This window comes from Saccostrea echinata, unplaced genomic scaffold (assembly GCF_033153115.1).
Source record: "Saccostrea echinata isolate AGI-Se365-2 ecotype Australia unplaced genomic scaffold, CSIRO_AGI_Sech_v1 ptg000060l, whole genome shotgun sequence".
Lineage (NCBI taxonomy): Eukaryota > Metazoa > Mollusca > Bivalvia > Ostreida > Ostreidae > Saccostrea > Saccostrea echinata.
Window position 1 is genome coordinate 4,590,762 of NW_026889809.1, and position 17,768 is coordinate 4,608,529.

Here is a 17,768-nt window from a genome sequence, read left to right on the forward strand (position 1 = left end):
ATGATCTGTCACTGAATTTCATTCTACTTGCCTTTAAAATTTTTTGTTGTAACATGTCTCGTAAATAATTAACAAAAAAAGAATCCTGTTACAGAATTTGACTTTAAAAGATACCTGTATCATCACTGATGGAAGAGTTCCTACAAACAACAGTTCACCATGCTCTGACTATGAGAATGACAATGTGACATTTACTTCACTGTTCAATGATGGATTTAAATCAAATAGCAGCAACACTGAGCCGAGCCTCAGCTCCAATATCATGCCCATGTACCGAGGGTTTAAGTTGGGGATCTGGACCTACTTGTGGAGAATTCTGTCTGATTTTGCCCGACAACCAGGTGACCTCAGTGTGACTGTAGGGCCTGCCTTTGATTATAATACGGATGGTCTGTCTGAAGGACTCACAGCACAAACAAAGTAAGACTCGTAAAATAAAAATGGGTTGAATTAGTTCTTGTAATTGCATGCTTTTTTTTAATCTTTATGTCACAATATCATGCATTGAATACATTAGCATACTGCCAATTTAATTAAATTTTGCATTTTGTGGTGTCATAAGAATTATACATTAACACATCCTTATAACAATGTGCCAGTTTCAAACAATTTTGATTCATTATTTTAAATTTATTATATCCCATAAATTCATAATATTTTTTAAAACTACAAGAAATTAAAATCACTTTGCTGTAAGTGTGTATTCTGCATTGTTACAATTATGTATTGATAGATATGTTGATGTTGGCACAAAGAAGATACCCCTTCCTACCCATTTCTATGTTGTCCTGGTTCGCTGTTCCAACTCTTCCCATCTTTCCTCAGTGACCCGCTGCCCCGTACAGGATCTAGACATCATGTCCTTCATTCTGCCTAACTTACAGTCGGTTCCAAACTGCATGGTAAATGATTAGAAATATTTTTAAATCTTTAATTATTTCATCATCGTTTCTTTCATTTTGATGTAATCTTTCAAGGGTAAACTGTGATTTTGTCAAGCATAGGCATTATAATCTCTAGTATTTTCAAAAGAGAGTGTTCTAAATTTTTTCTTGTTATATTTAAGCCAGAGGAGGAGTATTTACGTGAGAACGTAGCAAGACTCCGCGACATTGAGCTGTTGACAGGGCTAAGGTTCCTAACCTATTTCAGTGAACAGACCTCAGCTCGTCCACGGACCTATCTTCCCACATCGCTCTGGCCCACACAATATATTTCCTACAAATGGAGTGACCTCCCTTGTGAAGACAAAAGCCAGAACACTTGCCCTGGGTAATTAATCATTCTATAAGGTTTACCAGAAAGTTAAACATTCAGTTCATGCGGAATTATAGAAAAAAAGAATTTTCAAATTTTTTTTTAAGAAGTTGAATAAGGCTAGTACCATTTATGGTACTAAAATTTTATTTCTTTAAAGAAGTAATATTGACCTAAAACTATGTAGAGAGTTGATGGATTTTTTTTTTCATTGTTCCCTTCAGTAAAGTTCCACTGTTACTTATTTCACTGGATGGGTTCCGAGCTGATTATCTAAAGCAGAAACTGACCCCCGTCATTCAGAAGATGAGGGAATGTGGAGTCCACACCCCATACATGAGATCTGTGTTTCCCACAGTAACCTTCCCGAACCACTACACCATTGTCACAGTATGTCAATAGCAACATGCTTGTCAAAGTTAGTCAGTAAATGCATATGTAGTGGTTTGGGCTATATGGACCTGGATATTGGTTAGAACACCTGACTAGGACTGTAATCCAGCTGTAAAATTTCTTTTTTCCTGTTCCTTATACATGTATGTGACTGCTGTCAGTGTTAGTCATTTCTGATGATCTGAATCTGATCACATGTTATCTGATCTCTGTCTGTCTGTCTGACTGTCTAGCTGTTTGTCCATCTAGTTGTCTGTTCGTCTGTAAACTTTTCACATTTTCGACCTTCTCCAGAACCACTTGGCGAATTTCAACCAAACATGCCAAAAAAAATCCTTAGGTGAAGGGGATTCAAGTTTGCTCAAAGGAAATACCATGCCCTCTTGAAAGGGGAATTACATATGAAAGGTAAAGATAGGGTGGGTGTCTTAAAAAGTCTTATTATACAGTACATTAGTATTCTAACATCCTCAGGTTGTGTAGATTTAATTTTTTTTTTAGGTCACCAGAGTGATTGGGTGACCTATTGCTATCCGTCGTCCGTCGTGCGTTAACTTTTGAACATTTTCAGCTTCTTCTCTAAAACCGCTCAACCAATTTCAACCAAATTTGGCATATAGCATCTATGGGTGATGGGGAACAAAAATTTTGAAATTCATGGTCCCTGCCCCCCTGGGGCCTGAGGGGTGGGGCTAAAACCACCAAAATTAATGCAATCTTTAAAAATCTTCTTCTTTACTCCTGGACATCAAGCAGTCAAACTGTTGGCATGATTGTAATAAGCATTGAGCCCTCTACCAAAATTGTGAAATTCATGGCCCCAGGGTCAGGGGTTGTGGTGCTAGGGTGGGGCTATATAGATCATATAGTGAAATTGCATTATTTCTTTGAAAATCTTCTTCTCTGCTCCTTGGTATAAAATAAACTAACTAAGTACATAGTTATGAAGAGCAAGAGTGCCTTATCTAAAATTATGAATTTCATGGCCCCAGGGTCAGGGGTTCTGGTGTTAGGGCAGGGCACTATTGATTATGTAGTGAAAATGCATTATTTCTTTGAAAATCTTCTTCTCTGCTCCTGGGTATTAAATAAACTAACTAAGTACATAGTTATGATGAGCAAGAATGCCTCTTCCAAAATTGTGAATTTCATGGCCCCAGGGTCAGGGGTTCTGGTGTTAGGGCAGGGCTATATAGATCATGTAGTGAAAGTGCATTATTTCTTTGAAAATCTTCTTCTCTACCCCTGGGTATTAAATAAACTAACTAAGTACATAGTTATGATAAGCAATGATGCCTCTTCCAAAATTGTGAATTTCATGGCTCCTAGATCAGGGGTTCTGGTGTTAGGGTGGGGTTCTATTTATTATATAGTGAAAATGCATTATTGCTTTGAAAATCTTCTCTGCTCCTGTGTATTATTTGAACAAACTAAGTACATTGTTATGATAAGCAAGGATGCCTCTTCCAAAATTGTAAAATTCATGGCCCCAAGGGCAGGGGTTCTGGTGCAAGGGCGGGGCTATATAGATCCTGTAAGTGAAGATGATTTATTTCTTTGAAAATCTTCTCTGCCCCTGAGTATTATTTAAACAAACTAAGTACATTGTTATGATATGCAAGGATGCTTCTTCCAAAATTGTGAATTTCATGGCCCCAGGGTCAAGGGCTCTGGTGAATAGGGGGGGGGGGGCTCTATTGATTTTATAGTGAAAAAGCAAAATTTCTTTGAAAATATTCCTTTCTGCTTCTGGTTAAAAAGCAAAGAAGCTATGTGTATAGTTATGATGAGCAAGAGTGCTTCTTCCAGAGTAGTGAATTGCATGACCCCTGGGTCAGATGTGCTGGCGTAATGGTGGGGCTCTTGATAATATAGTGAAAATGCATTAATTCTATTTAATTATCCTGTCTGCTCCTTAGTGTTAAGCAGATAAACAAAGTGATTACTTAAAATGAGAAAACTTCTGGTCCCAAGGTCAGAGGCTCTGGTGTTTCTCAGTGGGGAGGGAGGGGCTCTGTTGATAATATAGTGAATCTGTAGTAAACATGCATTATTTTTTTTAAAAATCTTCTCTGCACCTGGGCATATCAGAGGCAAAAAGAATAAATGTTTTAATAAGGAAGGGTATTTTTTACCAGATTTTCTAACATCTGGACCATTTGGTCAAGTGTTCTGGTCCTAGCAAGGGCTCTATTAATTTGTATTCTTCTGAGAGGAGTTATTCCCCTTTGCCATTTACTATTGATAATTAATCACTGTAAATAATGTACTTGAAAGGTTAATAGAATAAGAGAATTATGCAAGAATTTTTATTGTATAATACAAAAAGTACTTTCATAGTTTCAATGATCAGTTAGACTTTTAAGTAATAGATAAATAAAAATGAGACAAGAATAACTTGTTGCTAGCACTCTCAAGCGCTAGCAACTACGTTAGTCTATATTTCTGAAATACGCATGCTCGATTTCACGGTTGGGGATTCTGGGAAAACTACTGTAGATAGACTGTACGATAACAATTTCGTTTTGTCATACAAAAATAGAAATGATCCGAATTTACACTGTTTTCCGAGCTTGCCGGAAAGGCCCAAATGTGCTCATTGGTTCTACTGACCTTTTATTTTTCACCTCAAAATTGAAATTATAGTAAAATACAGAGTGCTTAAAGCACAGTTAGGAGTTATGCCATTGCCGAAGTGAAGCACACTCTTAGATTCACCATTCTGAATTGTGACCCCCCCCCCCCCAACTCAACCCAGTGCACCAATCTGCCTTCCAATTAAAAATTAATCGATTCAGCAAATTTAACAAATGGTTCATATATCTTCTTCTGTATTTTATTATGCTACAGCGCTAGCTCACCAATCTTTTTAAAAGATAAGCTTGTCTTATTAAATGTTCATCAAAAACCAAGAGAGGCCAATGTAAGAGTTTTCAACAAGGAATTAAAATAGTATAGAAAACTGATAGTTTGTTAATATACTGTATGGTGATGGTGATAAATGGGGAACAGATCAGAATCTAATTTATGAACTGTCATTGAATGCTAGACTAATTATTTTGTTGATCCTGATCATCCTATTTTACTTGCTTTTGGGCAACAAAGCTTCACCTTTCAGTTCATTTTATACTCTATGGATCCTCTAAATTGTTGTATTATACTCAGGTGACCGTTAAGGCCCTTGGGCCTCTTGTTTCAAATCAGGACCCTTTGGGGTTGGATGGAGCCACAAAAGAAGATCAAGGAAAATAATCTAAATTTTTATTTAAAGAACAGCATGGTCATGATTACTCCATAAATAATCAAGAATCTTCTGCAGGTAGTGTAGATTCAAGCTTATTTAAATCATGACCCGTAGGAGGTAGGATTTGGCCACTGTTCTGAAGAATAGTAGGGCCAAGGTATCCAGTGAGCATTGTGGTCCATGGGTGCCTCGTTTTTTTTCCCCAATCATGGTCACCCATCTGAACCTTGCTTATTTTCTTTAATGCATGAATGTTTCATTTTTCTGCAGGGCCTTTACCCGGAGTCTCATGGTATTATTTCAAACAACATGTATGATCCGGAGATTGGGGAGGTGTTTACGCTGTCTAGCAAGACTAAGTCTGATCCTCGCTGGTGGGGGGGAGAGCCAGTAGGTGGAATAAATTATACTGGATTTTTAAATAATTCAGTACAGTATTATTTCTGTAACATAAATAAATAACCCTTGGAAATTGTGCAATGCACGCAATATATACATGTACCATTTGCATTTATTATACAAGTATGTCATGTGATATACTCTAACTATATAATACAGTTGAACCTTCTTTTTCTCTCAAATGCCAGGGATATGTTAAAATGCATTGGCAGTCCAAACCACTTTTTCATTATGTTTTTAACCCATGTTATCTTGAATCATGGGAAATTTTGAAGTTTAATGTTGGTCCCATAGAGTGTGAGATAATGATGACTTTATACAGTCAAACCTCGTTATCTCGAACTCAAAGGGACCGAGAAAAAACTTCGAGATATCTGAGGATTCGAGATATCGAGGGTAAAATACTTAAAGAATAAGTGGTTGGGACAGGCAAATCACTGCGACATATCCATGGTATTCGAGATATCAGTGTTTGAGATAACGAAGTTCAACTGTATATACATTAATTCAGCTTTGGATAACAGCAAAGAAACACCATAAAAAGACAGCCACTTTCTTCTGGCCGGGGTCTGATGTCAACATTTCAGGTACAGTATACTACTCGACACTTTTATGTATGTACATACAGGAATTAGCGGGGTGTTAACTGTTTACATTCAACTTATTAAGTACAATTATGATTGTAATAAATATCTGTTGAACACAATATTTTTTAATTCCCCAAGAGCAAACAAAGTCATGAATTCTGCACCAGTATTATAAAATATACTATGGATTATGTATCTATTGAATCAGTTTTCACTGATACATATAACACAGCTATCGAATCCATGTACCTCCCTTTTTTTGAAAAGTTGTGCCCAGTTTTTTACACACTAATTGAATATTTATCTGGGACACAAACACACACACACATGCTGAATTATTCTTCTTTAATTTTGAGAATTTCAGATACCTGTAATGTAGATTTTCCTTATAATTGTAGGAGTGTATCCAGATATATGGAAGCCATACAGTGGGTATGTATTCAATATTATACTGCAATCTAAAGCTACCTGGTATGTTGATAAATACACCGCTCAATTTAGTTATCTTTAGTGTGTTTTTAATAAGCTATTTAATTTTTTGATTGATCTGTGACAGTTCAGTGGGATTTCCTAAGCATTGTTTGACCTGATTCTGATCTTTGACAGTTCAGTGGGATTTCCTAAGCATTGTTTGATCTGATTCTGATCTTTGACAGTTCAGTGGGATTTCCTAAGCATTGTTTGATCTGATTCTGATCTTTGACAGTTCAGTGGGATTTCCTAAGCATTGTTTGACCTGATTCTGATCTTTAACAGTTCAGTGGGATTTCCTGAGCATTGTTTGACCTGATTCTGATCTTTAACAGTTCAGTGGGATTTCCTAAGCATTGTTTGACCTGATTCTGATCTTTAACAGTTCAGTGGGATTTCCTAAGCATTGTTTGACCTGATTCTGATCTTTGACAGTTCAGTGGGATTTCCTGAGCATTGTTTGACCTGATTCTGATCTTTAACAGTTCAGTGGGATTTCCTGAGCATTGTTTGACCTGATTCTGATCTTTAACAGTTCAGTGGGATTTCCTGAGCATTGTTTGACCTGATTCTGATCTTTTAACAGTTCAGTGGGATTTCCTGAGCATTGTTTGACCTGATTCTGATCTTTGACAGTTCAGTGGGATTTCCCGAGCGAGTCTGGGAGGTAATCAGCTGGTTGACTTTACCAGAAGTTGAAAAACCAGATTTTATCACACTGTATTTTGACCAGCCTGATCACGCTGGGCATCAGGGGGGACCAGAGAGCCAGGAGGTTAGTGACCAGCTTCTGAATGCTGATGATATGTTGTCCCGATTAATGGACACGCTTTACCATAAGGGACTCCACAACTGTGTCAACATTGTCGTTATTGCTGACCATGGTAAGGGGTTAGGGATATCTACTTATGTAAACAAATTGTATTAATGCTTATTATTATCAGAATGCAAGTTTGTTTGTTAATAGTGCCAGAGGCTGGATCTAGAAAGGAAAACATTTTACTTTGATTTCATCATGACTCAGAAACAAGTGAACTAAGAATTCTGATTTTCTTTCTTGACAGGGATGGATGACGTGAGCTGCTCTCAGGTTGTGAAGCTACCATACTACATGGATAAAGAAGTGATCAAGGACTTAGCAATCTTTGGTGGGACATTTGGAAGAGTGCAGACAAAATTCAACAAAGTGTCCAAGTACAAGATATATCCAAATGATCAAAACAACAGTAAGGAGTTTTTAGTACTAGATCTATGCATAGTTTTGTCCAAGCCCTACGAAAATACTGTACGTGTACATAAATTTGCGTATTCAAAATTTAGCACAATCACTGGGTATGGAGTTGTTAGCGAAATCATGAATTAGCACTATACATGTCCGTGCCAGATATTGTATTTACAAATGATTTCTTAGCGGTATTCATGAATTAGCGCATCATTGTCTGCGCCAAAGCCGCTAAAATATGAAGCCCACTTTTTAAAGTACACATACAGTATCCCTTAAGAAAAAAAAATGTAATACAGGTGACTCTTGATGGCTCGAACTTCTATCTCTCGAAGTTCTTGATCGCTTGAAGTGAGTCTTCAGTCCCAAATTTTTCCCCTATATAACTAACCAAATTTACTCTTGATTTCTCGAAATCTTGATCTCTCGAAACCCTTGATCCCTCGAAGTCAAAATGCAGTCCCGCTATGCATATTCTATTGGAATTTACCCTCGATACCTCGAAGTGGCTATGTGTATACAAGGTTATATAATTAGCATCTTTACCTGGACATTTAAATGGCCCCAGGCAGAAGTCGCGGGTCTCGAGGAACGGGATGTCTATTCAGGTAACACTTATGCTGCGAGGTGATAATTGGTTTATAGTTAATCATATTTAGCCTATATGCTATTTAAATAATTATTAACGACTGTCTTGCAATAATTTAGAGAAGCAGTGTCAGTGAAAAGTAGTAGTTGGTTAAAAGACGTAATACTAATTTAATTTTTATTTCGAGTCAGTGTCAAAGTTAAATGAAATATGAAAAAGCAGAAACAGCCTCAATGTCAATACGATGAGTATTATTAGACAAATACAGAATTGTGTTCAATGATCATGTTTGGAATAGTCAATGCCATGTACGACGCTGTAAAGTGTTGTTTTTATGTAACGAATGTATAGTATGATGTCCATATTACAAAGAATGAATAAATATATATGAAATGACAATATACATTTTTTGCTTTACTCAGTTTAATGAAATATTCATCTAAATTACGAAAAAATGTCGTTGTTTTATAAAAACCACATGTAAAAGGTTAGCACTGCATGAAAATCATTACATCCGGTAAGACTAATTTTAAAACCGGTCAACAAACCCGGAAAATTCCGGACTCTTGAAAACTCAAACTCTTGATCCCTCGAAGTTTTTCCTTGGTCCTGCGGACTTCGAGGTATCAAGAGTTACCTGCAGTAGTAAATAGTTCTGACCCAAAATAATAAAGAGTGTACTGTTTAATATTGTTTTGGTAATACTTGATAGCTCACCTCAGTGAACTTGGGGGGAGCTTATGTAATAACCTAGGCATCAGCATCAGCGTCCCAGGTTAAAATTTTTGGAGCAGATTTCTTTTCAAGTACTTCTGTGCCCTATGTTAATCAGAGATTCATGGAGGATGTTTCTAGTATGTTTCATTGTACCAGTCAAGGTTTCAGATGCTTCAATTTCAGCACAAGAATGACCAGGTTTACTTAATGTTTTTGGAGCAGGTTAAAGTTTTTGAAGCAGGTCTCATTTCCAAGTCAATATAAGCCCTGTATTGATCAAACTTGCATGGATGATACTTCTAAGGATGCACACAAACAGGCTTGCTTTGGATGTTGGATCTGACCTACATTTTCTGGATGACTGACCAGTAGGTCCATTACCAAGAAACCATAAGGCCTATCTGAACCAAACTTGCATGGATAATGCTTCAAGAGATGCACACTACTAGAGTTGCTTCAGATGCTGTATTTGACTTGCATTTTCCAGATGAGTGACCGAGGTAAAGTTTTTGGAGCAGATTCATTCCAGTTTAACTTCAAGCCCTACCTAGAACCAAACTTGCATAGATGATGTATCAAGGGATGAATACTCTCAAACTTGCTTCAGATGCTGGATTTGAATTACAATTTCTGGATGAATGACTAGTTTTAAGTTTTTAGATAGGTCCACTCCCTAGTAACTAGAAGCCCAATCAGACCAAAGTTGCATAAAAGTTGCATCTAGGAAAGCATACTACAAGATAATTAGTTTAGTGTGGGACTTTGCAGTACTTGAAGACAGCATTTGTTGAGGTGAGCTCTGTAATCTCGGATTACCTATGTTTTAATAGAACTGGAACATGTGTGCATACAGTGTGTCTGAAAACTAGGTAATAGTCCTAGAAGTATTCATTGTCACACTGGGGGATTTATCAATGTAAATGATGACTTTGTTTATTAAGCCAGACCTGTTAAAGAGGTGGTAGGATTATCATTGTAAATGATGACTTTGTTTATTAAGCCAGATCTGTTAAGGAGGTGGTAGGATTATCACTGTAAATGATGACTTTGTTTATTAAGCCAGACCTGTTCAGGAGGTGGTAGGGGATATGATGTGTCAGCACCCCAAGATGAAAGTGTTTACAGGGGAGACAATCCCTAAGCGGTTCCATTACTATAACAACCCGAGGATGGGAGAGATTGTACTGGACATGCAGGATCAATGGCTGGTCACTGAGTAAGAAATTTAAGGATAGGAAAAAGTCAAAAAGACAGATTCTAAAATCTGGCATTATTGTAAAAAATAAATATTTATTCATATACATTAGATGTTGAGTGGATTTACAAGATACAAAATTACAAAATTACAAATTACATGATTATAATTGATTAGATAAGACCTGGGCCCTCATAAATCGAAACACTTGTTTGCAATTAAAAATAATTTCTTTAAATTCACAAGAAAATAAAATATATAATCTAAAATGTGAGGATATCATAGAAAATGGATACATATTAATGCTATACTTGCAGCTTGACATATTTTTACTGCTCTGGAGGAAATCATGGCTGGGACAACTTATACAAATCAATGCATGTGAGTATTTTATGATACACTGGACATGTAACTATGATAAAAAAATAAGCACATTAAGACATTACTATGTCTCATGATACACTAGAGTGTAAGCTCCTCAGTGTCAGCATTGATCATCATTCAGGGAAAGTAGTACAAAAATGATTTGGTTCCATCTTATTAATGCAAAATTTCATCTGTCCTGTGGAAGTTTGCTACCATCTCATACATATTCCTTCAGTGAGTTTCCAAAATCCAGAATATTTGAAGATCTGAAATTCAAGTTCGCCATTCCTTTCTTTTAGGCACTGTTTCTAGCCCATGGACCAGGCTTTAAAGAAAAACTGCAGATAGATCCATTTGAAAACATTGAGCTGTACAACATGATGTCTGGTATGGAGTTCAAAATTCAGATGAGAAATCTAACATGTTGGTTTACCAAACATTTTGATTTTAGTGTTAGAAGTGTTTTCTTTATCAACATGTAAGTGTTGACAATGTGTTCCTATCTTGCTTCTCTGCAGAGATACTGGGTATTTCCCCAGCCCCTAACAATGGGACCATAGGATCCTTGCACCACATCCTGAGGAACCCCCAACCACTGACGGAAGCTCCCCTGAGGACAGATCCAGACTGTCAGATGTCTGGGAACCCCAGCAGTGTGTGGGTCTCAGTCTGTGGATGTGTCAATCATCAGGTATAATTGCTTTTCAACTCTAGCCAATTTAAAGTGAGGCCCAGTTACAATTTTTCATGGATTTTTAAGGAAAATTGTGCATAATTGTTGCATGTCAAAAAATAAAGAATGAATGCTTAAATATTATGCACTTTTTTATATTCTAGAAGTGAATGATGATTGTTAATCAGAAACAGGATACTTTATTAAAAAAAAAGAAAAAAAAAACTTAGTATCATTTCAATATGTTTAAAATAAGTGTTTTATAGCTAGAAATTCATTGAATGAAATTTTCCTTTTTGATTTCAGAACCAGACAGTGACTGAGTTGATGTCTGAACATTTCACCTCTACCCCTGCCTGGTCCTCCCCCCTGGGGGAACCTGAGGGGTCAGGAAACACAAGTCTTTGTGTTCTGAACTACACCTGGATGGTGACAGGCTTTAACTGGGAGCTCAGAATGCCAGCCTGGACAAATGTTATGTTAGTACCACAGAAGGTAATTATTTTTAGAGGATTGTCTCATCCTTTCATAATTCTGAATAACTTAGTTATATTTGTCACAATCAAATTCTGTAAATTTGTGTAATTGATCAGGATAGTTTTAAGTTAAACATGTAGCTCATTTATAATAAATGTACATGAACAATGTCTACAAAACTGAAAAAAAAGATTTTTTTAGGCAGTGCATCTTAATGATATTGAAGCGCTTTAAATGTAGGAAAATGTACAAGTTCATATCAGCATAATTAGCATGTAGGAGGTCATTTGAGAAAAATGATTTGTATAGATTTTACTGCATGGAATTTGAACAATTCATATAGCATGAGTTATACTTTCTCACAATTTCATGTTTTAAGAAAAGTATAGGGCCAGATTTGTATTAAAACAATACCTTAAATTTTCTTTCAAAAAGTTTCTTACTACATACAATTTGAACAATTCATATAGCATGAGTTTTAATTTCTCACAATTTTATGTTTTAAAATAGTACAGGGCCAGATTTGGAAGGTACCATCTTCTTCTTTCATAAAGATTCTTATCAATTTATAATACAAATTGATCCTGTTTCACTCCAGGCCAAAAGTGATGAAGACAGGACACTATGTGTGGTTAATGATCCTAGAATTAAAGAGGCATCATGTAATGACTTCACAGACCACTCCAGCAACATCACCATGGGCTTCTTGTACGACACAGGTACATGTACATGTATAAGTGAACAACAGTTTTTTTTCTAAATTTGATCTGTACTATATATTTTTATTTTGCTTAATCATTTTAGCTTATTTTTTTTAATTCGATCTAGCCATCCTTTAATTTGTAGAACTCGGCTTCACTGAAGTCCTTCTAAACTTTGTGTATTTCATTGTAGAGTTAGTTTCACCTGGAAGTGACGAGAACGTCCATTACCAGTCTAATGCTGTACCAATGTATGAGGGTTTCTTATCAGGTACAAAGCTGCATGTACTGAAATCTATAAAAAAATAATACCAAGTTGTGAATCAATTGTACAGTCAGTATACAAGTATACAATTAACGATACAGATTTCTTAACAATCACTTTTGTTACAGGTATATGGAATGCGACATGGAAGTTAGTATATGGTTATTCTGTGAAGTACAGTAATGTCAGTGTAACTGTAGGTCCTGCTTATGACTATAATGCAGACGGATTGGCTGATAAGTCATTCAATAAATCTAGGTAATACCAATACTACCTGTACTGCTAGTTTAGATCTTAGCAGTTAATATTATTTGAAGTACTGTGGTCATACTTTTTCCCATGTGGGATTATTTTTCAATATGTACGTGGTCACAAAGAGTTAGGTTCACTTTATCCATATAATGGCCCTGCCCAAATACAATTAACTGACCAAGACCCAATGTCCCATTTCAAACATCAATATAAAGTAGAGACTTAGTGCTTTCATTTCCCATAAAAAAGTTTCCTCTGAAAGTCCAGGTATTAAAAATTTCTAATACCTTTTTACTCAAGGGGAAATGAGTTATCTTAAACCATACTACTTGGTTTAAAAACATGAACTATATGGTATTCATTTGGTAAATAAAACATTCCTAGAAACAAATTTTTGTGATATCATTTCAAAAGTCATGTAAATACTTCACTGTAGACAAATATTTCCAACATTCAGAGATCAATCTGGGACTTAAAGAAGATCTGACATCTAATTTTAATTTGATTGGGACTTTGAAGGGACAGATTCAATAGAAATTAACAGCATTTGATTACCTCCCATATTTATTTCTGGTTTCTGAAAGGTGAAATTTTAATTGTTTTTTCGAGTATCTTAATTGTCACCAGAAGTTGTTGAAATGCTGTTCTGTCATAATTGGATATTTTTGAATTAATTTTGATTTTTAGTCAATTTACTAACTAAAGCTTGTGTATCTCTGACTTTTGTCAGTGTATAAACTTCTGTTTGTAAAGTTGAAAGAAAAAAAGCTATATCTTTTTATCTATAATACTGGGTACATCAATCTATTATCCTTTTTTCAGCTATGTAGGTAATAGCAGTCTAGTTTTACCCACACATTTCTACATGATAATTGTGAAATGTACGAATGCCGGTCAGACATTCCCGTGTGGAGATGATTTTGATGTGTTATCCTTCATTCTTCCTCATGTGGACACAATTCCAAACTGTCTGGTTAGTATAAATTCTTCCCAAGTTATCAAGTTTGAGAAATTACAAACTGTAAATAAGGATTTTTTTTCAAAGGAGAGAGTTTTAACATGTACAGTACTAAAAAATTGATGAAAGTTTTCAGAACAAATCTATTTCATATTTTGATGATTATTGTAGTCAATATTTGCTAATATATACTTTTCTGGTTGGCATTCTTTTTGATGGACTTTATGTAGACTGGGAAAATGAGGGAGACTTGGTAATATGATCAAAAAGTATTCTATGTACTGCGGAATCATTTTAATTTGTGGGTGTCACAGATCATGGGCAAGCAAAATTTTACTTGTTTGTGGGGATGTGATTTATGTAGGTTACTCGTTTATACAGTAGATTCAGTGAATCAATATGTTTACAAAGTAAATGTTCGTGGGGATGTAAATTCATGGGTAACTCTGATCCATGAAATCCACGAACATTGGTCCTCCATTAACAATAATGATTCTACAGTAATTTATAACTGTCGCTATGTTCTGATATATATGTATACACTGTAATTCAGACAGAAGACCAGTATCTATCAGACAATGTTGCCAGAGTGAGAGACATAGAGCTCCTGACTGGGCTGAAGTTTTTCTCCTCCTATAACACTTCTACCAGAGCCAGGCTCTCCACATTCCTACCTGTCAGTATGTGGAAATCTCTGACACCAAAGTGGATAGACACAGAATGTGGATCACAAACCTGTCACTCACAGTATGTTACAAGGAATACTTAAAAATTCAGGGCCAAACAAGAATTAGGATATGCCCTCATGTAATCATTCTCTCAGAATGTCTTTCTATCCATCCACAAATTCCATTTTATCCAATAATCACATCACATCTTTTACCCTTAACTTCTCTTAAGCAGGACGGCTTGCTGACAGTTCAGGTCTCTGGGTAGTATAGTTGGACATCGATGTTTTATTGAAATCACAAACTGATGATTCGAATTAAAAAATATTCTTACTTACATGTAAATGCATGTATTTGAAAGAATGAGAATTTCAGTATTATGAACAAAATAAATTGTCTTCTATTGTAAAACATGTTTATGGAACAAGCTTATATTGAAATTCTGCTTATAACCAGGGACCCATATACTAACAGTAGTTATAGGACCCTTTTATAACAGTCATGCATTTTATCACGTACCTGTACTTCAAAGTAGTAAATCTGAATTGGGTGTGATGAATTATGAATATAACAATGAAATTTCACTCATCAGATGTGGCAATACAGTATGAATGAGTATGAGGAGCCTATAGAAAGAACAAAAATACACAGGAAAAAAACTGTTTTAATATTGTAGGTGATATTTTGTATTCTCTACAGATACCGGCCTCTGATTCTGATTTCACTGGATGGCTTCCGAGCTGATTACCTGTTACGTAATTTCACTCCTAACATTCGGCGCCTCAGTCAGTGTGGTGTACACGCCCCTTACATGAGATCAGTCTACCCTACCAAGACATTCCCCAACCATTACACTATAGTCACGGTAAGCATTAGTGATTACCCTAACAAGATATTCCCCAACCATTACACTATAGTCACGGTAAGCATTAGTGATTACCCTACCAAGATATTCCCCAACCATTACACTATAGTCATGGTAAGCATTAGTGATTACCTACCAAGACATTCCCTAACCATTACACTATAGTCACTGTAAGCATTAGTTATTACCCTACCAAGACATTCCCTAACCATTACACTATAGTCATGGTAAGCTTTAGTGATTACCCTAACAAGACATTCCCTAACCATTACACTATAGTCACTGTAAGCATTAGTGATTACCCTACCAAGACATTCCCTAACCATTACACTATAGTCACTGTAAGCATTAGTGATTACCCTACCAAGACATTCCCTAACCATTACAATATAGTCACGATAAGCATTAGTGATTACCCTACCAAGACATTCCCTAACCATTACACTATAGTCATGGTAAGCTTTAGTGATTACCCTACCAAGACATTCTCTAACCATTACACTATAGTCATGGTAAGCTTTAGTGATTACCCTACCAAGACATTCCCTAACCATTACACTATAGTCACTGTAAGCTTTAGTGATTACCCTACCAAGACATTCCCTAACCATTACACTATAGTCACTGTAAGCATTAGTGATTACCCTACCAAGACATTCCCTAACCATTACAATATAGTCACGATAAGCATTAGTGATTACCCTACCAAGACATTCCCTTACCATTACACTATAGTCATGGTAAGCTTTAGTGATTACCCTACCAAGACATTCCCCAACCATTACACTATAGTCACTGTAAGCATTAGTTATTACCCTACCAAGACATTCTCTAACCATTACACTATAGTCATGGTAAGCTTTAGTGATTACCCTAACAAGACATTCCCTAACCATTACACTATAGTCATAGTAAGCTTTAATGATTACCCTACCAAGACATTCCCTAACCATTACACTATAGTCACTGTAAGCATTAGTGATTACCCTACCAAGACATTCCCTAACCATTACACTATAGTCACTGTAAGCATTAGTTATTACCCTACCAAGACATTCCCTAACCATTACACTATAGTCACTGTAAGCTTTAGTGATTACCCTACACTATAGTCACAGTAAGCAGGGGCTCTTGTTGTGGATGAGATGATATAAACTCTGACACCATCACTGATGATTTCAACAAGGTGTAACTAATTACATTGATTTGTTTTAAAATGTTTTATATATCAGAATAAATCTGAGTGATTTTATCATTTTTACTATTACAGGGACTTTACCCAGAATCACATGGCATCATCGACAATAACATGTATGATACAGACATCAAAGAAAAATTTAGCCTTAGTTCTTCAAATGCATCAGACCCTCGATGGTGGGGTGGAGAACCAGTTAGTATGGCACAACTTTAGAAAAAAATTTAATGCTTATTTTAAAAGCACCTAAAACTCCAATAGGATTAAGTGCATGTACAAATAAATGGAAGTTTAAGAACTTAGTCATTTGTTTTGTATTGTAGGTTTGAATAGATACACTGTCTCTATATTTTTTTTTCCTGCTAACAGATTTGGAATACAGTTAAAAAACACAATAAGATATCTGCAACATACTTTTGGCCTGGATCTGAACATGAAATAGAAGGTTTGTGAATAAAATTACCAGGTATATTTTTTTAAAAAGATCTTTATAGAAATTGTATAATTTAGTTTATCTATGAGAATAGTTATATAGCCATTACTTTCAAATGAAAGACAGGTAAATAATTAATCTCTAAGTCTCATCTATTGTTTCACTGAGATCTTTTAAATCCCAGTGGAATGTAGAATCATATACAGAGCAACTGAAAAGTCCAATGTTAATTTGTTTTTCAGGCATGCGTCCTGATTATTACAAAGATTATGATGGGTAAGAGACTGTACTTCAATAAGAATGTTATGGAACAATTTTTTTAACTTTTGAAGAAAATGACAATTAAGTTACTGTAAAATCAGGTGAATTAAATTAAGTAAACTTGTTATGTGACAGGTGCTTTTTTTTAACATAATTATTCTTTTCCAACAAAATACACTGTACATTGATGAGAATATTCAGTACTAAAAGGACTGTTCCCTGTGAATGTGATTACGATAGATTTCCAATTTTAGCAATGTTCCATTTTTGAATCGAGTGGATACAGTACTTTCCTGGATTGACTTGCCAGCCGATAAACGTCCAGATTTTATCACTTTGTATTATGATGAGCCTGACCACACAGGACATTCCTTTGGCCCGGATGACATTGTTAAGGTACGTCTTTATAATAACATAACAGTCTCTCTCAGTGACATTTCATATAATAACTGATAGAGAGGGAGAGAGTTTTAATCTTCTCAGTTTCTCTTGATTTAATACAATTTAACATCAATTCTCTGTAAGGACCAAAAATGCTTGGCCACGCACTATCATGGAATTCTATTTTATCACTATAATA

The 17,768-nt window shown here is 35.7% G+C and overlaps 2 protein-coding genes across 2 annotated transcripts in view; one reads left to right on the forward strand and one right to left on the reverse strand.

Moving 5' to 3' along the window:
- LOC133175063 (uncharacterized) overlaps positions 1-17,768 on the reverse strand; it is a 399,658-nt gene that overhangs the window by 115,964 nt on the left and 265,926 nt on the right. The window lies entirely within an intron of this gene.
- LOC133175056 (uncharacterized) overlaps positions 1-17,768 on the forward strand; it is a 55,011-nt gene that overhangs the window by 15,386 nt on the left and 21,857 nt on the right. Inside the window, exons 13-36 of the mRNA XM_061310161.1 lie at positions 95-420; positions 734-902; positions 1,067-1,272; positions 1,482-1,647; positions 5,165-5,284; positions 5,805-5,880; positions 6,279-6,312; positions 6,988-7,235; positions 7,416-7,577; positions 9,939-10,095; positions 10,392-10,455; positions 10,740-10,827; positions 10,959-11,131; positions 11,420-11,608; positions 12,189-12,309; positions 12,485-12,562; positions 12,685-12,814; positions 13,631-13,781; positions 14,320-14,513; positions 15,134-15,299; positions 16,570-16,689; positions 16,864-16,939; positions 17,170-17,203; positions 17,443-17,584. Coding sequence (XP_061166145.1) covers positions 95-420; positions 734-902; positions 1,067-1,272; positions 1,482-1,647; positions 5,165-5,284; positions 5,805-5,880; positions 6,279-6,312; positions 6,988-7,235; positions 7,416-7,577; positions 9,939-10,095; positions 10,392-10,455; positions 10,740-10,827; positions 10,959-11,131; positions 11,420-11,608; positions 12,189-12,309; positions 12,485-12,562; positions 12,685-12,814; positions 13,631-13,781; positions 14,320-14,513; positions 15,134-15,299; positions 16,570-16,689; positions 16,864-16,939; positions 17,170-17,203; positions 17,443-17,584 — 3,390 coding nt within the window. The remainder of the gene's footprint in view (positions 1-94; positions 421-733; positions 903-1,066; positions 1,273-1,481; positions 1,648-5,164; positions 5,285-5,804; positions 5,881-6,278; positions 6,313-6,987; positions 7,236-7,415; positions 7,578-9,938; positions 10,096-10,391; positions 10,456-10,739; positions 10,828-10,958; positions 11,132-11,419; positions 11,609-12,188; positions 12,310-12,484; positions 12,563-12,684; positions 12,815-13,630; positions 13,782-14,319; positions 14,514-15,133; positions 15,300-16,569; positions 16,690-16,863; positions 16,940-17,169; positions 17,204-17,442; positions 17,585-17,768) is intronic.